Source organism: Tyto alba, unplaced genomic scaffold, assembly GCF_018691265.1.
Source record: "Tyto alba isolate M040663 unplaced genomic scaffold, T.alba_DEE_v4.0 Super-Scaffold_17, whole genome shotgun sequence".
Classification (NCBI taxonomy): domain Eukaryota; kingdom Metazoa; phylum Chordata; class Aves; order Strigiformes; family Tytonidae; genus Tyto; species Tyto alba.
This window is the reverse complement of record NW_024881279.1, coordinates 11,015,172-11,035,364: the sequence shown is the minus strand read 5'-3', so window position 1 is coordinate 11,035,364 and position 20,193 is coordinate 11,015,172. Positions and strand designations below refer to the sequence as shown.

The following is a 20,193-nucleotide window of genomic DNA, read 5'->3' as shown; positions in this document are numbered from 1 at the left end:
AGTCAAAACTACATTTAAATGGTGTTTAATTAATGACAGAGATGACTTCTCTACCTAAAAATCCCAAAGAAATCCTAAAGAATTGGACTTTCTAGACTATTCCTTTACCCTTTGAACTCTAACTAGAAGAGAAAAAATTCAGTGTTAAGGTTGCTGTGCCATGCCATATGTTCTACTGAGAGGATACTGGAATACACATGCCCCATGTGTATTTTAAAATTAAGCCTGAGACAAGTTTGGAAGAAAAATTTTCCTTTATTCCTTTCACTAAGATCTATGGTTTTCATCAGATTATTGACAGATTTAGTCAGCCGTGTACTGTTGGCAAAACTCAGCTGCTTTCTGCATGCTTGCAGCTGCTACTGGCAGATATAAATGGGTTTACTTCTTTACAGTATGTTAGGTCTACCAGAGTATATACATCTCTTGTTTGCCTGCATCTTTACTTTCAAATGTAGCATTTGTCTTTGCTTTTAATATATTTTTATAGAAATAGCACTGATATTTTTCAAGGAAATTAAATCTTTTTTAGATATCATTTGTTCTCTCTTGTGAATTTTGAGATATATTATATTTTGCTCTCTTGTCAAATAGCACCAAAGTACAACTAAAGCCTTGAGGGTGTTTCTGTGAGTAAATGTTTGTAATTAGTCCTTTGAATCTCTCTCAGGTGCAGTGCAGGGTCCTGTGATAAAGCAGAATCCCTTAGAGAGCTTCATAAAGCAGCAGGCAGGCCTGAGCAGGAAGAGATCAGGAGGCATTGTGTCATTCAGTGACATTTAGACAGAAACTAAACTGAGAGTCAAACCCATTATGCTTCATGCAGCTTTTAATATGGATTAAAAATAAGTGAGAAAAAGTTAATCTTGTGTTTAACTAACACAGTTTTCGGTTGTACTGAGTATCAGACTAAAGTGTCCCCTTACTGTAATTGTTTTTCAGAAGTAGGTGCTTGACTATACTAGCAAATGTGTGTATGTTAACATACTTAATTATCCCCCTTATTAATTTCCCCTGTTCTTTTAAAGTCAACTTGAAATTGTAATTTTAGTCTTGATAGCAAGCGGTCATCTTTGGATAAGACCTGTGAAAGTAGGGTATGAGGCTTGACAGTATTTTGTGTAAACACGAAATACTTTCTCAAATTTGTTACATACAGAGGTATTTACCCAGCATAATCTGCCATGTCTCGAGACTGCACTGAACTGTGTCACTTGACAGCAAAATAAATACACAGGTGCTTTTCTCCATATTCTTCTTACATGTTCTGTCAGTTTGTTGTGCTGTAGCACTGCTGACAAAGACACTGAGGCAGGTGCATGGGGGAATAATGGTGCTACTGATAAAGCTCTAGTTCCTAAAAGGTCTGGTCAGAATTAAGGGGATGATGTACAGTATGCCAGCTGGTTCACAAATTTAATCTTTGTTAATGCTTTTATTCATTAGTGCTTTTTGAATGGACTTTCATAGTCATTTCTTCCCCTGCATCTAATTCAGTCTGATGACTTTTGACTAGGGTTACTAATATGTTCCAAAGTGCTGGATGGAAGAAAGAAATGTCTTTGAAGACTGCCCCTTGGATGAGTGTGCCACTTTGTGAGCGTCAGCTGTGAACATTACAAAGCTGCGTGGTTTTGGAAACGATGCTACCATGAAGACTTGCTTTTTCTTAGTGCACAGCAATGGGATTATATATTAACTTTAAGATAGCCTGGTTTTAGAGTAACAGTTAATGACATAGCCAGGGAATTTGTTAACATCAGCTTTTTAAAACTGGGAGTGAAAAGAAGACAGTTCCCTGATCAAAGTGTCTTGAACAGTGGCTGTACCACATAGGCTTTATTGTTCCACGTTTTCCATTTGCTTATGAGCTGGCAGGCTTTGGCTACTTGTCAGCAGTGTTTAATGTATCTGTGGAGGTTTTGGGAAGGCAAAAGAATGGTCAGGAACTTAAGGGAATAGATTTCTTCTTTATCACCTCATTCCCTAGCAGAGGAGCCTGGTGTCCTGCAGGAGGATTCCAGCTGTCGGGTTCATTAGCTGTGCCTGGCAGTTTTCAGTCCATGGCATTTAAATTTACAGAGTGCAAACATTCAGCTGGATTTGCTAGTCTTAGCAGATAGCTTGAGTGTTAAAATCTTTTTATGATTTGGTATAAAGTACAAACTAATTTCTTGTGACTGATCCTGCTATGTTATGTGTGGTGACTGACGATGTACATCTCCACTTGGAGATAAACTATGTTTACTTCAGAGAGAGAGATTGTCTGTCCTGAACTAAGGTGCTGCTACCCCAGTTTAAAATGAGAAGTACAGTCACTAAAAGCTTCATCGGAGACATTATCAAGCCTTTCCTGAAAGGATTGAGAATTGACAAGGTACAGACTTCAGGAAGGAGATAAGGGCTTCCAGAGAAAGTGCTCCATGTATTTCCTTTGATATGGTGTACAGCTCTCTTTCCCATGACAAGTAACACTTGATTGGTGTTTAACGTAAATAGGTGGGGTGGTCATAGAGTTTAGCAGGGATGACCAGCACACTCAGCACATCACTGTTGGAAGAAAGCAGGTTTTGCTGTTGAATGAGATGAGACTGAACTCAGAGGTCTTGTTGTGTGATTGGAGATCTCCAGAGTCATCCTAAAGAGCGCTGGATTGTCTAATGTGATGTTGTCGCAATATTTTATTTCAGATTATGACACACTTTTCTAAATCCTGAAGAACATATTGGATGATGATCTTTGTATCCCTTTGTGTGTGAAGCTATGTTGCCTTAGTTACCATGAGTTGCAGAAATCCTCGCAAGCTGACTGTGCCAGGCTCCTGAATATTACAGCACAGCAGTGTGCTGGTGGTATCTTAAATAGGGTTGTAGCAACGTGTGTGTGGGCAGAGAATAACAAAGAAGAGGGAGAATGCTTCAGAGCTGGAGTCTGTTGAACTTCTAAAAAGATGAGTAGAGTAACTTTCTCGGAGGCTTTTAAGACCCAGTGTGCTGATAGTGTCTTGCTGAGAGTCAGGGTGTTCGTTCTGAAAAGATATGTGCTAATTCAAAAATACATCTAGCAAATTGACAGTGGGACTTGAAAGAGGACAGTGTGAAGGAGAAAGAACTTCATATGCTTAAGTAGTAGAGATTAGAGATTGCTTTCAGCGCCGCTGCAGTTATTTTGAAAGAAGAATTTGATTCTTAGGTAGGGAAGCTAAGCGGAATGAAAGCAAACCGCTGGTACTGCTGTTTCTCCTCTTGCAACTTCCTTCCCCAAACCATCCAGGAGGGTTTACAAGGTCAGTAAGCTTATGTGAACACATGGAGTTAGTGCTGACCTAGAGACGTTAATGGCCTTGATTTTCTTATTCAGTGTTTTGCTAAGGCTAACTCCTGGTTTCGGGAAGGGTTGTGAAATGCAAACATTACTGGAGGTAGCTACAAAACAGAGCATAAGCACTTGGGTTTAGTACCAAGTATTGTGACTTTCAGATGTAAGCTAACATAGATGGTGAACAAGGTTCTGCTTTTAAATAATATGCGATAAACTTTTTCCTTACTGCAAAATGATGAGTGAGAATTCTTCTTATCCAGGCAATGTGTGTTTTGCCCCATTACATTTCCTCTGAGATAAAGGGTACAACTTCCAGTAACTCTGATGGGAGCAACTATACTGGAGTGGTCTGCTCTAGAAATACCACTCTCCACATCTCTCTGTGTGTGGGAGAGATGTGCTTGTGCTTGTGTCCCCGCCAACTGTTAAAGAGAATTTAGTTGTTAATTATCTGTCACTTGCAAGCTTCAGTGATAATTTTGGGCAACTGCCTCAGGGCATTATGAAATTATTGAAGTCTCAGCTGCTGACCTGGCTGTTCTCCTGCTGCTGTTCTTGGCCAGTAATTCCTCTTGACAGTATAAATACTGTTGCTGTAAAAGCCGTTTGGGATTTCTGATTACTTTTCTGTGTAGATCGGGGTGAAATAGTAGTATAGCTGGGCTTCAGAAAAGCTACTGCTGTGTATACAGATTGTTGGGATTTAAGTTGAGCTGGGGATGTTAAGGAAAAAGAGGGATGTTTGTTGGGTTATCCTCTGCATGATTTATTCCTGGGATTTTGTATTAATCCGAGTATGATTCTACATGTGTTTCGAGTTTACATTTTACTAATCTGTAAAGTGAAAGCATGCACTTCGTGTAGTTTGAAAATGGTAACTTGTGACCCAGCAAAAGATGTGGAGGAGCCTGGTTTCGTAACAGATATATCTTAGTTAGAACTATCATAATATGCTGGATGTTGATAAGTGTGTTATGAAAATATAACGTATTAGAATACGTTTTTTTTCCTGAAGGGGGATAATCAGCTTGATTATAAAATATACTGTGTCGTGTTTTTAGGTCAGCTGGTGGTATGTACGCTCTGCTCCTGCGTCATGAAAACAAAACAGATCTGGCTTTTCTCTGCTCACATGCTCCCTCTGCTGGCACGACTTTGCCTGGTCCCTTTGGAAACCATTGTCATCATCAACAAATTTGCCATGATTTTCACTGGTTTGGAAGTTCTCTACTTTCTGGCATCGAATCTTCTGGTGCCGTATAACTTGGCGAAATCTGCATACAGAGAGCTTGTCCAGGTAAGATAGCAAATGTAACAATTTTATTTTCCTTGGCCTGAGCCTTTTTTGCAGAAAATAAATTAAAAAATACTTTGACTGTCTTCTGTGCAACTGTCTTCTGTGTATGTGTGTTAAATCATGCTTTCTTAGCAAACCAAATGTGTTCCTATCCATAGCATATTCTTTCTTTAATTTATGGTAGTTTATAATTTTTATGGGTGAGCAATTAAGACATTAGCCTGAATAATGCTGCTGACCAGCTGAACATTTCTGCTTTGCTTGAACTTTGCTTAGTCCTTCCCAAATCCAGGCTAAAAGACAAAATAGTGGCAGAATGGCATTTACTTAGAGCCTCATTAAGTGAGCAAAGTAATCCTCATGTATTAATTGTAGTAGCTGTTCATTTCAAGAAATGCCTTCTGTATGAAAAACATTTGTAATCACAGTAGTGTTAAATTGGGAGTAACACTAAATCTGATTTTGACTGTAATAATCACTAACCTAGTGATTTGTAACTTGCAAACAGTGACTTTAAAGATCTGTAGTATTTTCTTTAAAACAGCAGCATTGCTGAGACCTCTAACAAAAGTTAGCAATCAGAAACAGAGAAGGCTGATCTCATGTATCTGTTTTGTTAATGCTTTGACATCTGATATATATTTAATTGAAAAGACACTTTGTTAGTGGTACAGAAACTTCACACCTCGGGTTTTTTTATATAAAAAGAAAATATATGTGTGTATGCATCCTTTTATGTATTTCAGTATGAAAAGGTTGATGCTCGCTTGACTTCTGACTGACCCGCTATTTCAGCTCTCATCACTTGCTGCATTTTTTTTTTCAAACCAAGCCACTGTTTTTCTGCCTTCTGCTCTTCAGTCCAGAAGCTGTCTGAAAACTAACTTGTTAAGCTGTTTCAAAGCCCTCTTTAAACCTTTTCTTTGCTGTCATATCTGTCATACTCAAACAAAAACTTGGCAGCAGTAGGTGTCTGGTGTGCCAAGGTCTCAGCCTGTCATGTTGATCATAACTGTCTGGTTATTTATTTTGTATGTAATTGGTCTTTGGAGCAGGATTATCCTTCTGTGCTTGCACTGCACCTAGCATGGTCTGATCTCATCCATAACTGGCTTGTAGATTTTCTGATTAAAAAATAATTCATGAGCTAACTGGCAAAGCTTCAGCATCCTTATTTTCCAGTGAGAACAGGAAAATCATGCTTACTGTTAACTTAGAGTAGTAACATTTAGAGTAAAACAGTTGCGTGGCTTTGTACAGCTTGAAGACTTGCACCAAGTTGGAACTAGCACTTCCATTTTCCACGTGCATGAATGGATGCAGAGTTTAGCTTCCTGAAGTCAAATTCAGATTGGATTCTGGGGTGAAGGGGTAAATAGTTGTTTCTTGATGCTTTTGTTTTTTGGTTTGTTTTGGATTTATTTTTTTTTTTTTTGTGGTCAGAATTGTATTCTAAATATAGCTGTTACACAGGCTGCCTCATCTCTAGAATTGCTTGTCTCATCCCTTGCCACCCCCCAAGTATTTAAAACCTTTGCGTGCCAGGCTGTATTACAGTGTTGTAATTATGAGGAGGAACTATTCCTTGTTATGTCGCCTTTGGACACTGATTGTACTCTTTCTCTTGACTTTTTATGTGTAGAGCATAAAGTTTTTTTCATTTGGAATACAGAGAAAATGGCAGAAACTTTGTAATGTGACACTGGATTTATAGTAATGTTGTATGCTGCTTTTCTAAATGCATGTAGTAGAGAGTGCTTTGGAATGAAAACTTGTGTGTGAGTGATTTTTGCACCGTATTGACAATATGGGAAAACAGGATTATTTATTTTTTTTTTTAAAGAGCTTGCTGTTCTATGCCCATGTTCCTGAAAAAGAACAGAAAAAAACATTGGCTTATAGTATGTTCATATAACTGGCTGCAACTCCACTACAAATCAAGCTTAGGGTACTTATTCCAGAGGAGGATATTGCTTGTTTTGTTTTGAATATTTTCCTACTTGTATTTCTATTGCTATAAATTTGTGCAGTTGCTAGTTTTCAGTGATGCCTTCATCCTGGTGTTGGTGAGTTTACTACTATTTTAGTCTGGATTTGATTGCTGTTTTGCTATCAGTGGCAAAACTTAGTGAATATTGGGATGCTAAACACCAGGAGTGTTTCCTGAGACAGCCCTAACAGGTGGGCCAAGGCAGCTTTTTCTGTGTTTGTGTATTTCAGACTGTGGCTAATGGTATAATTTAAAAGTGAGCCCACAATCTTGGCTGCCTGGTTGCAGCAGAAGATGCCAGAAATACCTCACAGTTATGAATCTACACTATGAGCGTAGCATGACCCTTTTCTGATGTGGAGGAGCAGTCTGCCAGGAGCTGCATAGGATTGCTTGTGTTGATCCGAGGCCAAGAGGGTCTCCTGAGGGCAGATGCACTTCCTTCACAAGTCTGTGTGCAAAGCTAAAAGCAGGAGCTTGGCACTGTGTCCCTGCCAGCAGCATATTGCTTGTTGTTCAGCCACAGTACATACTGCAGCAGGTCCCATGAACGTAATATCCCTGATGCTTGCCATGAAAGACTAAGTAGACAGCTTTTTTAGCATTCTACTAAATTTTTTTGCCGTTATGATTCTATGTCATTGTGGAAAGCAGGTGATGAGGAAATAGTATTTATGAGTGATTTCCTTTTGGCCTTTTGTATTAAATCCAGCTACATGAAGTTCCAGCTTCTTGGAAATGACTGCATTGTAACTTAGTCTTTGCGATGCAAAAGAAGTAATTTGAGCTCCAGAGTTTTCTGAAATAACTCTTAAGCATGAATTTCAAAACATTTGATGGATTAGAAGTCAAAAGTCTGGTACACGTTCTTTTTGAGATACTTAAAATGTCTGAGATACTAAGTTTTCCCGTAAAAACAGGTCAGCAAAGCAAATTCACTGTGCTGAAGTGATGTGGCTCATATTTCAGTATCTAGTATGTGCAATGACTTGGCACTAGCTACAGAGAAAACAATATTGCTGTGTCTTAAGCTGGTCAAAAGGGTCAGAGAGGGTTGTGCATGAACTGGAGGCACATGTCCTTGCCCCTCTGTCTGAGAGCAGGCTGCAGTCAGCAGCTCTGAGCCAATTATTCATAGCAAGGGACATTCAACTGGTCTGATAGCATGCTGCACAGTCAGGTACTTGTCCCTACTTCAAGACAGACAGTGGTAATATGTCACTGCTGAACCTGGGCTCTCCTTTTGTCAAACTGTAGTTTGATATATCTCCTCTTTTCCTTTGGAATGGCTAATTATCCCTAGTTTCCTTGTTGGCTATATTGTTGACTGTCTTTTTAAAGTTACCAAATCACAGGTGCTGTGAACCAATAACAAACTGCATTTTTCTGTCTTGCCCAGGTGGTGGAGGTGTACGGTCTGCTGGCTTTGGGGATGTCTTTGTGGAACCAACTAGTTGTCCCAGTCCTTTTCATGGTGTTTTGGCTCGTCTTATTTGCTCTTCAGATCTATTCTTATTTTAGTACACGGGATCAGCCTGCCTCAAGAGAGAGACTCCTCTTCCTCTTCTTGACAAGGTAATTAAGTAGTCTGCAAATAGTTGGGTTTCTGTTTTGACTATCTTCCGAAGTGAATGTGTATGCTCTTTTGGAGACTAGATGCGTAGATTTGCTTTATTGCATTTGGATACCCAACAAATATTTGTCCTTATCACAGTGACTATGTATGTAAACCCTGTTAAGCTTGTCCTTTAGAGGAATAGATCCTGTTCAGAACAGACAGCATTAGAACTGTGGAAGAGTTCCCAAAGAAAGCAAAATATTCATTTGATGAGGGAATAGCTATAATTAGAGCTTTGGTCTAGAAGTTATTTTCAGGATACAGATTGGTTTTAAGTCTCAGATACTTCAGCTGAAGTCCAGCTGATAGCTTATTCATGATTGTGTTGCTTTCTGAGCCCTTTATGTCTTGTTTCTTCATTCTGGTGTAGGACACGTTCTTGAGTTCATCCAAGCAGCTGAAGTAGCTAACTCCCAAAGTAAATTTTGAGCTCAGTGGTTATTTTGGCAGAGGTATAAAGGTCTTAAAGATACCAAATTCCCAAAAGCTTTGTAAAAACTGGTTGTAGGGTAAAGGAAAGAGATCTGTGTTAGTGCTTTTATTGACAGAAAGGCAGCATTTGAGTGATTCTTCTGACGGGACCCTAAGTGCCTTTGTTGGCTGTTGTTTAACTAGAAATGATAGCACACAAAAGGGAACATGAGTGTAGGGCAAAGAAGAACAGGGTGTGTTGCAGGAGGTGGGTTAGGCAAATCAGTGTACTAGTGGGGTGGGAAGAAAAGAAGTAATAAATGTCTAAACACACAGGTAACATAAGACACATTCTTTAGAGGCCATGCATCATTAGTTCTCCTGTTTGGGTAGCAATTGGTTTGAGTAACTGGCTCATCACTACAGTTTTCCAATCAGACTTCACAATTGCTTATTTTTTTCTTGCTTCTCTCAGTGTGTATATGGTGCCATAGTGTAAGCTGTCAAAATTCATTATCATTAAGCAGAAATGCCAGGGATTGTATTGCATTCATGTAGTACTGAAATTTCTTACAGTGTCACACTGCATTATGTAAAAGCACTGACTATATTACCTGGTTATTAACTAAACCATTCATGTCTGAAGTTTTTCCTCCTGTTCATTTCTGCTGCAATTTTAGTTTTGGTACAGTAGTGTACTGCAGTTAGCAGGGGTGGGAGGTACTATCCTTTTCCTTATAAATAAGTTGAGTTTATTCCTACACCAGATTGTTAGACTTCTCTTATTCCTGGCAAAACAGGGAACTTGCTTTGCAGAATTGTGTTGGGTTGATCTGAGTGAATGAATACCAATTGATCTCTGATGTTCTTGCTGCAATTGGAAAAATACAGAAAAACTATGCAAATGTTCTCAGTGTTCTCAGCTCTGTCACAGTAGAAAAATAATAAATGCTTATTCATCTTAAAAAAACAAACTCAAGTGGTACCACTAGCAGCCTCGTACCCCTTAGGAGAGAGCTGAAATAGCTTGTCAGGCCAGGTAATGATGTAGTGTTGGCTATTTAACAAAACTGAAGAAAATATATGCTTTTCCATGAAAGTGAGTGAATTCTGCATCTGTGCCCTTTAAGTGTAATGATTGCTTGAAATAGTGTAGCTGGAATTCAGGTGAGAGCAATTGGGGTGTGCGGAACAGCTGTCTCTGATTTCCATAAGAACACCTGAGTAGCAGTACTGGGTCAGACCAAATGCTGATCTAGCCTAGGATCCACTTTCCCGCAGTGGCTGTAAATGCATGCCTGGAAAGACACCCACCTATAATATGACAAATAAGGTGCTTCCTAGTACTCGTCCAGTCCCACATCCAACTTCATCAGTCAGGGTGAATTCGCTAGACATGGTTAATATGTATTCAGGAACCCTGAAAAGACTTCTCTTCCATCAATTTGTGCTTTCTGCCCTTGAAACCCTGTACGCTTCTGTCATGTGAAAGATCCTGAGGCAAGGAGTTTCGCAGCTTAACTTGGCCTGCATGATGAAAAATCCATTTTGATTGTTTGAATCTATATAGTTTCATTCTGTGCCCTCAATTCATGTATTTGAGGGAAGGGGAAGACCAAACAGTTCCGTTCTTTTATTTGAAATTGAGAGTAGCATAGATCTGTTCTTCCCAAACTGGAAGCTCTTGCTTGCATGTTTTCTGTTTAAAAAACTGTTCTGTACCTTTCATTGTCCTTACTGTTCCTGTCAAAATCTTTTTCATGAATATGTAACTGCTGTGATTTTTGAGAAGCCTTGAAGAGTTCAACTCTTTGGGACAATTTTATAAACTTACGCATGGCACACAAACATAACACTAAGAGCTCCCCAGGCTTCTCTTTGAGCTCTTAAGCTCCTCTGGGACCCTTGCATAGTAGATCATCTGGAAATAAGTTTAAGAAGGGTACTAAAATTACTCCAACAAAAAAGGATTGGGTGTCGGGCAGAAAAGCTAGTATTCTTGATTTCTGATAATTTATTTTGAAGCAAAACCTGGAGTTCCTCAAATGTCCTACAGAAATTGCTGCTTTAAATTCTGAGTTTCTCAGTACCTTGACCAGCAGGAACATCTAAAAAATTTTTTTCAGCCCTGATTGATTTGATAAACACTCAGAATTTGAAGGCTTACCAGAAGCACTGCAAATAGCATATGTAAACACATCAACGTTTTCTGCTGTGAATTGCTTTCAAAGGAGATTTCCGGTTAAAGTAATCATTGACAGAGACAAAGTAAGTGTCTCTTGGGCAAAGCATTGTTTATGTTTGAAGCATATGCTTCCTCAAAACTCTTTTGTCAGAGCACTGGACTAGGTCACTCTTCAGTCAGTTAATTAGCATGACATGTTTTTGACCACCATAATTTGTCTCACAAGACTGCTATCCTGGTGAAAAGCAAAGTTCTTTATTTCTTCTTTCTTTTTTTTTTTTTTTTTTTTTAAATGGGTGGTGGTGTCAGTATATTACCTTGGTTTATGTATGTGAGGATTTCTAGATGTATGATCCCTGGCTGACAGCTGGCTCTTTACCTGGTGTTGGGGAGGGAATGCAGGTGCACCGCACTGCACTCCCCTTTTTCTGGCAGCAGCATGTTTCAGAAGCTGAAGTACGCTCTGAGGCTTAGACTGCTCCAGATATTGCAGTGCCATGATCATCAGAAGAGCCGCCCTAAGGTGAGGGACCTGAAGTAATGCAGCTGTTCTCAGCATTGTCAAATATATTTTGGGGTCTCAATCTTTGGGACTTCACTGCTGTAGCAAAAGAGAGGAAGAAGCCTGCTGAGGGAGAATATTTTTCACTGTCTCATTCACTGTTTCTGGCTCAGCTGTTTGAAAGACAGGTGCTACTACCTGCACCTGATGTGAATTCTACCAGAAAGCTCCCACTCTCCCAATAGTATTTATCAGTTTGATGTTTGTTTGCACTATTTCGGGTCTGAGTGGAAAGTGCCTTAATGTATCCATCTGCTTTAACTCAGTTTCTGGTAGCTGACTGAAATTTCAGCATGTAACCTGGGTGCATTGTGGCTGTCCAATTGACTTTGGTTATGAAAACCCTACACAAGCAGGACAGTGCCACCGTGCGGCACAGTGCTGGAGAGGGATGGGAGAAACACCCCGGCACAGCACCAGCTCTGGCCTGAGGGCACCGCAAGCTAGGGAGCTGAGATGAAGGACTCAGGAAAGATATGAGCATCTGTCCAGTTTAAACAAAGAAGTAACAGAATATATCTCATCTTTTTATAGGAGGATTTCATGGCAGTGTGGAGCTTTTAATATTTTCATTAAACCAATCCAATTTTGCTTTAAAACCAGCTTGTACAGTTAGCAGGACAGAGAGCTCATCACATTGCTTTTAATTGATGGACCTTTTCTTTTTGTTTATTTTTCCCGTTTCCTCACAGTATTGCTGAATGCTGTAGTACTCCATACTCACTGCTGGGCTTGGTCTTCACAGTCTCTTTTGTTGCTTTGGGAGTTTTGACTCTCTGCAAGTTTTACTTGCAGGGTTACCGAGCGTTCATGAATGATCCTGCTATGAACAGGTAAGTGTCTTGTTGTACCTAGGGTCTAAAAAACAGCAGACAAAAAGGGATTTATATAGAAATATGTATCTTGCATTACAGTTTTTAACTTATGAGCTCTTGGGTACCCTTGAAAGGGTTTTTTTATGCCAGTCTGTGTGTGAATTGGAAGGATTTGAGGTGAAAATACAGCTTGTCACAGACTTCCTGGGAGATGGTTCATATCTGTAACAAATTCTGAGCTGTTAGTGGGGATTTATAATTGCACTTCGATTGTCTTAGTGCTTTCCTTTTCATGAGTCACTGGAAAATTTTCACATGCTTGGATAATACAAACACTTCATATTTCCATTTCCTCATTTACCCTGTAGTCATATGCGAAGTGTTACTAATCTATGAGGCGTAAAACTCAGTTGTATGGATTGCCTATAAATTACTGTGGGAAATAGCCAAAACATAGAAACTATCTCTCAGTTGTATGGATTGCCTATAAATTACTATGGGAAATAGCCAAAACATAGAAACTATCTATTCTTAACCCTTGTTCAAACTTGTCTAATATGAAATTGCGATCCTAGGTATGACACTACCTTTCTCAGTTATTCCAGCCCTTAACTCTGTAGTCCAGATCATATGCAAAATAATGTTTTACATTTTGGATTCTAAGATACGGAGGTATAAAGTGGGGTTTCCCAGGAGTAGTCTACATAAAAATAGCTTTTTGGGGAAACATGTCGTGCTGGTGTTCTGTACTTTAACTGTGTCAAGTACTGGTGCTGAATTGTGGTCCTTGGAGGTATTCAATTCAGTCGAGGTTCTAAGCCAAAAGGAAGTTGACAGCTCTGGTATAGATACAGAAAGAATAAACTGAAAAATGGCTAAAGAGCTGATTTGCCTAAACTGGGCATTGGGTGGGGTATTGAGTCAAGGATGCTTCCCCAGGGCCAAAGCACAGACAGGAGGGTGGTGATGGGAAAATGATGATCTAGAAATGAAGCTCGTGGGTGCCCAGATGTAGACATAGCAGGGCTGCTTTGAGCTTGTGTAGGCAACACTGAGGCTGGTGGGTTCCTCCTCTTAGGGCACAACCTGGGTCTTTAAAATGCTGTGTGCTGGGAGGGGGACACTCTGTCACTGAGTGGTGTCTGCTGGGCCGGATGTAGACCACACGCTGCTAGTCAGGAGCAGGGTTCTGAAATCTGCTAGTTCATAACCCCCAACACTTCAGTGTTTCTGAAAACATTCCCCTCTGGATAAAACCTTAGCAGGGACATTAGTAAAAGCTGAAACCAGTGACATTTGAAAGGTTGTGGCAGAAGTAGACAGCTTATTTCTCAGTGGTTTTAGATGTATTTATGAACCTAATTTGACACACAAAAAGATGTAATTGTTCTTTTGACTGTGTTGATCTGCAGGGGAATGACTGAAGGAGTCACACTCCTGATCCTGGCTGTGCAGACAGGTTTGATTGAGCTCCAAGTTGTGCATCGGGCGTTCCTGCTCAGTATTATTCTTTTCATTGTGGTGGCATCCATACTTCAGTCTATGCTGGAAATCGCTGATCCCATTGTCTTGGCATTGGGAGCCTCAAGGGACAAGTAAGAGACTGGTTTCCTAAACTACAAGTTACTCAATACTGTTTTAGGAGGTGATAAACTAGTAATTGATGGCCTGATTTGGACTTTTAGTAGCTTGTAAAGTTACCCTGTCTTTTCTTTTCTGTATGCTGATTTCTATTCTAGTCTAAATTCTCTAGAGTTTTGTTTTGGTTTTTTTTTTTTTTTTCTCTCTATCCTGCTCCCTCAAGGGCACACAGTAATACTTTTTACTATTCTGTACGCTGGCAAACAGAGCTGACTTTGGTCACCTGCTCGTGCTCAGGACTGCGTCCATCCAGCCTATGCAAGACCATGCATTTCTGCAGCTGCTGGCTGCTCTGAGTATTACACTGTTCAGTGGTTTTTCTCCCCAGCAAGAGTGTCAGTGCACAGTGGTCTTGGTTAAGCAAATCCAGGACTCAAGTGCCTGTGCTCTCCCCACCCACAGTCCATTGTGTAGATTTGCAGAATGTTTTTGCTTAACCTCCTCTGCAGTTGGATAGGTTTCCCTCTAATGCAGTGGTCTCAGAGCTATTGAGGATGGGAAATTTCTAGTGACCTTGTGTTAGATACTGTAAAACCAATTTTTTTGTGAGGCTGTGATCTCAGAATGGTAGGGTTTACTGGCAGAAAATAAGTGGTGGAAGGCTTGCATCAGTGTACCAGATGTTCTGATCGTGTGGGGTTGTTAAGTTTAATTTGTGTTTTGAAGATCTGTGTCTGGTGTTCTGATATTAATCTGTTTGTATCTTTGTTAATTGCTTGTGTCTTCACTTTCTGTAACCTGTAAGTGAAGAAATAAAAGAGGTTTATTTATGTGTAGCGAGTTTGTTTAGCTTAGAGGCTACTTGTAGCCAGCCTATTCTGCCTTCAGCAATGTTAACTTCAAATACAGTAACAGAGGGAAAGAGAGTAAAGCCAGGATATGAGCATCTGCCCAGTTTAAACAAGCAGTCTGTGGCAATTGTGAGTTTTAACTCTCTTCTGCTAAATCTCCCAGGCAGTTCTGAATTAACTAGGATCAGGATAAATTTCACTTCAGCTCTCTTTCTCCCTCACCCACAGACACAGAATTGCAGACCTCACAGTAGCGTTCTGACGTTTCTTCAGACTTTATTCAATTAGCCCATTTCTGCTGCTGTCCTGTCCCCCCAGTACTTCCACTTTTTCTGTACCTCATTTCTAGAGTCAAATGAGGTTAAAATACAACCTGAGGAACATGTAGAGATAGTGTAGTAAATTACTGGAGATATTCTGGAAGCCTTCACGAATGGGTGGGTGTAAAAAGATTGATGGTGTGTTTAGGTTGGGTAGGAGATTAGGAAGAAGTAAATGATAGGAGCAGAGTAAGGGCTGGCAGAGATGAATGTTGAAGTCCCAACTACATTTCTTCTTTTGTGATCTGTGAATTGGGGAATATACTTCTAAAGGCAGCAGGGTTAAATCTGGTGATGAAAAGAAATACCTTAGCTCAATGCATATTAGCAAAAAGACATAGGACAGTTGTAATAAATATATAACCTAGAACAACTCTGTTTATATAAAGAAGTGTACAAAGTTACATGCATATTTAATGATTTTCTTTGTTTTAATGGACTTTCATCTGAAGCATTCAGTATCTTAGATACTTAATTTGTCTAACCACTGACGTGACCCATTATGACAAGTACTGCAGGTGAATTTTTTACCTATAATCTTTGTCTTTGTATTGAGAACAGCAAAGGTCAGACAAGATGGAACTTTTAATACTGTACGTATTGTAGGCATGCATGCTGGGAATGAGACTGTACCCAAGTACAATAGAAACTCTTTTTAACAAGTTAAAGCCTTGAGCAAACATCCGACGTGCCTACTTCCAGCAGTCAGCCTATTCTTATTCTGACACTCAAATCTGACTTGAAAAATAAAAACCTATTGTGTTCTTTGCAGGAGCCTGTGGAAGCACTTCCGAGCAGTCAGCCTCTGTTTGTTCCTACTCGTGTTCCCCGCGTACATGGCCTACATGATTTGTCAATTTTTCCACATGGATTTCTGGCTGTTGATCATTATCTCCAGCAGTATTCTAACCTCTCTTCAGGTAAGAATGTTAGCCCTGTAGTAACTGTGAAGCCCTGCATTAACTGTGATCCTGTTACTCTAGAGGGGGAAATACACAATGAGAAAAGAACAGGGATGATAGAAGGGCAGAAGTACAAGATATGATATAAAATCTGTTTCTTTATCATGTATCTGAGGCTAAGGAGCTCCTCAGGGTGGGCTGAGAACATAGGTGTGAATGGAAGTCTATTTCAAATTGTAAAGCCAGAAGGCTTTTGAAGGCATAACTGTCACAGTAAAAAGGGTTTTCTCCAGAGCACTCATTTATGTATTGTTATTTAGCTGTGGCTCTTTGAAAGTAATTTGATGTTCAAAACAAGTAGTGTAAATACAGGAAATGTTTTGCACTGTTTGTTATAACTTGCTTTTTTGTATTACTAAATTTATGAAATCACCCTCATAATGCTTAGCACTTTTGTTTAATCAACTCACCTATATTCTGGACCCAGGAGGGTACAGAAGGGGGAGCACTTGGAAACAAGCTTAAATGTTTTCTAAGAAAGAGTGACTTTTATTTGTCTTGAAGTTCAGCAACAGTTACTACTTTGGGGCTTGCCTGCCCTCTGTCTGATGTGGGAGCGTTGTGTGTATAGAGCTCTGCGGATGATGCTGAATGACTTAAGCTCCAGTTCAGAACTGAATGCGGAGCTCATGGTCTTGCATTGTGTTACAGGTGCTTGGGACACTCTTCATTTATGTTTTGTTTATGGTGGAGGAGTTCAGAAAAGAACCAGTGGAAAATATGGATGATGTGATTTATTATGTAAATGGCACTTACCGGCTGCTGGAATTCCTCGTCGCTCTCTGTGTGGTGGCATATGGTGTCTCGGAAACGATCTTTGGCGAGTGGACTGTGATGGGTTCTGTGATCATCTTCATTCACTCCTACTACAATGTGTGGTTGCGGGCACAACTCGGGTGGAAAAGTTTCCTTCTTCGCAGAGACGCCGTGAATAAGATCAAATCGCTGCCCGTTGCCACAAAAGAGCAGCTGGAGCAACACAACGATATCTGTGCCATCTGCTACCAGGTAAGAATGGAAGTGACAAAAGACTGACTTGAACTTAAATAGTTCTAGACTGTCAAGTTCAGTCTGCAACTAGTAAAATAAGTTGCTTGAATCTGGTTTAATCAGTAATATTGTGCTCAGTAAGTTACTTGAATTACCCAGTTTTCTGCTTTGTGTAAATCGATTTGGAGTGCTGACATTGAGATAGTTTTTATGAATAAAGAGATAGTTTGAATGTGTTTAAGCTTTCCTTCTTTTTTTTCTCCAGTTATGTAACTAACTGTCCTTGAGCTTCTTTGAAACCTGTTGAGTTTGGGTTGAGCTGGTCTCGGTAATAACAGCAAATGTGCCCTTTCTTCATTAGTGGAAGATTTTGTTACTGAAGGACAATGTGTACTCAGTAGCTGATTGTTATTACTCCGAGGAAGCAGCTCAGTCTCTGCAGACATTGTGACTTCTACTTCATGTACAATGTCAGTTTTATAACAGAAACCTATTTATCAAAAGGTTAAGGGTCTTTCTAAGGTAAGCCAGCAGATGTAAGGACCTTACAAATCAATGCTGAAAGTACTATCTCTATCACACTTCTAGCTCCAAAGTCTTGTTCTCTTGGATAGAAGTTGTAGTTAGTTATGACAGTGAAAGAACCACCCTAAGGTTAGTAGTGTGCAGTTGGAGTGCAACTGGATTGATTCCAAACTTGATACAAATTCTTTGAAGAGTAAAACTACCAGTGCCAGGTTGAATTACAGTGTTTGAAACACCAGATGCAGTAATATGTGTGTCTCAGCTGAGAGAGTTAGGGTGTTGCTTCATTTCTGGTTTGCTGTTGTTAAACGTTGTATCTGTAAGTGTGCTGTTTCTGACTTCTACAGTTGCTTCTTAAGCCAACTAATCCTGTGATTCTTATCCTACAAAAGCTTTTATTTAAGAGTAATAATGCCTTATAAATAAAGCTTTTTGCCTAATTTCTAATCCCTGTAATACAAACAGCCAGACCTGACCTGTGTTTGAATTGTGTGTGTATGTGATTGTGGAGGCTTGTTGGTATGAAGGAAGAAACGTACTCTTGCTTGCCTGTAGACTGCCTCTCTCTCCTCTGTGGCTAGTGGACCTATCAGATATATGAGGAGAGAGGAGATGAATGGAACTGCAAATAATATGATCTTTCTTTTTTTGTGTCTTTCAGGATATGAAAACTGCTGTAATCACACCATGTAGCCATTTTTTTCATGCAGGTTGTCTTAAGAAATGGCTGTATGTGCAAGAAACCTGCCCTCTGTGCCACTGCCAACTTAAGAGCCCCTCACAGCTACCGGGGTTGGGACCAGAGCCAGTTCAACAACCAAATCCTAGTGCAGAGCAAAACACCAGACCTGGAGATGCAGCTGAGCCCCCTGGTGTTGAACAGGACAATGGGCCAAATATGAAAGACAGCCCAGGCAAGAGCAACGGACAGGTTGCTGAGGGGCAGGACAGCCGGGAAGCCTCTGCTGCGACGGAGGGGTCTCAAAGCATGGACAGTGACATGAGCCCGTGTGAGGCCAGCCAGGGAGCAGCTTGTGCTGCAGAACTAATTGCAGCCTCAGAGGGGTGCCCTGCTCGAGATCCAGGGGTTTGTGTCCAGCTCTAAGGTGACAAAGGATGATGCGGGAACAAACACATTTCAGAGATCCAAGTTTGACTCAGAAGAAAATCAATCCTTCCACAGCTGTGAAAGAAGTCTAGCTATTCATGCTGGTCAAAATATAATCTCCCGTGCTGATTTTTATGGGCTGCTTGGTAGTGGTAACTCCAGTGAGATGTAGTAGAAATGACTCCAGAAGCTCTCTGAACTGTGGGCATAGGAAGGATGTCTGGAAATAAGTTGCAGTGAAAGTGTGTTTTCAAGGGATGGGTGAGGGCTAAGAGGAATGAAGGGTCTGTGAGAGTTTGTAGACAGACAGATGGAATGCTAGCTTTTGTTTTGGTCAGGAAGAAGGTATCGCATACAGCCATGTCCCAGGGTACCCGAGAGGGTTAAATGCAGTGAGTTGCAAGTCTGTGACTGAGGTGAAGCTTTGGTTGCTGACAAAATTTTTTAAGTCATGTAAGCAAAAATCAAAGATACAACAGCAGTGATTGTACTAGAAGATGGAAGCACTCTTAATACGTCATGTGTATGCTTTGGGTGTTCTTGGTGGGGCAGTTGCATTTGAGTTCATGTAATCTATAGTGACTCTTGACTTTTATGATGGAGTCTTCAATATTTTGATGTATATGAAACTTTTGCTAATAATGGGCACAGTCTGGGCTGCATGAAGTAAACTAGAACTCTAATGAACACTTTGACCTCTGCTACCATGTGCAGGAGGAAAGTGGGATGAGTTTTAGGGCACAGATAGAGGCCTTGCAGTACTGTGCTGTGTAATGATTAATTCTTGCAGCTGAATTAAAACAGTATTAAACTGGCGATATTTGCACTTTGGGAATGAGTACATTATTGTGTATGATCAGACTCCGCAAATGCCACTTTTAAAGCTGTTAATAGGTTTGCACCTTTTTTCTTTGACAAGGACATGTCCATATCTAAATTTTTACATGTATCATGGCTTCAAGTAGAACTAGGGACTGGGGTGGGGAAATAGGTGGGAGTAGGGGGCAGGCAATTTTTTTATGTGAATTTTGATATGAAGAGAAATTAGTCACTTATTTATACGATAGGCTTGACTCAAGTGTTTTTCAAAGTCGGTATTCCTAATGTGAAATGTGATACTATTTTATTTTTAGTAGTAAATTTGGATGTAGACTGACAGACATAGCTGAATGTCTTAATAAATTACATTTGAAGATTTTTACACCTGGTTATGTGATTCTTGTACTGAAATTCCATTAAGTATGTGTTGAGATGCTCTTTTGCAATAGTAGCTCTCCATTACTCATGGAGATCAGTGGAACTCCTGATGCACACACTCCTCCCCATTCCCATTTCGATGCTGTGTTGTTGTACCTCCTGGCCTCGCCTGTGCTTGCCACCTGATCTTGGCCAATACAGAACAATATCAGAACACTGAGGCACTACGTAATTTAGACTGTTTCCATTCTGGCCACACTTAAAAGTCTGTGGAGGCAGGAAATGGGGAATTTCAGGGCAGAGCTATCACAGAGTGCTGTTCAGTATTGTGAAACTAAGACTTTCCCTCATTTCACAGAATATGTTCTTGAAGGATACTCTGTTAAACCCTGCTTGCTGTCCCTGGGTGTGGAAAAATGACCCCAGAAATTCGTCATACCATGATGGGAAGTTTTGTTCT

At 40.2% G+C, this 20,193-nt stretch overlaps 1 protein-coding gene across 4 annotated transcripts in view; it reads left to right on the top strand.

Annotated features, from left to right (window-relative positions):
- The window catches only part of RNF145 (ring finger protein 145), a 48,617-nt gene extending 28,880 nt beyond the window's left edge, over positions 1-19,737 (top strand). For all 4 annotated transcript variants that reach the window (XM_042790172.1, XM_033006204.2, XM_033006201.2 and 1 more), the window contains 7 exons: positions 4,383-4,618; positions 8,008-8,183; positions 12,077-12,217; positions 13,612-13,794; positions 15,724-15,871; positions 16,565-16,921; positions 18,090-19,737. In XM_042790172.1, coding sequence (XP_042646106.1) covers positions 4,383-4,618; positions 8,008-8,183; positions 12,077-12,217; positions 13,612-13,794; positions 15,724-15,871; positions 16,565-16,921; positions 18,090-18,533 — 1,685 coding nt within the window. In that variant the 3' untranslated portion in view covers positions 18,534-19,737. The remainder of the gene's footprint in view (positions 1-4,382; positions 4,619-8,007; positions 8,184-12,076; positions 12,218-13,611; positions 13,795-15,723; positions 15,872-16,564; positions 16,922-18,089) is intronic.
- Positions 19,738-20,193: the final 456 nt, after the last annotated feature.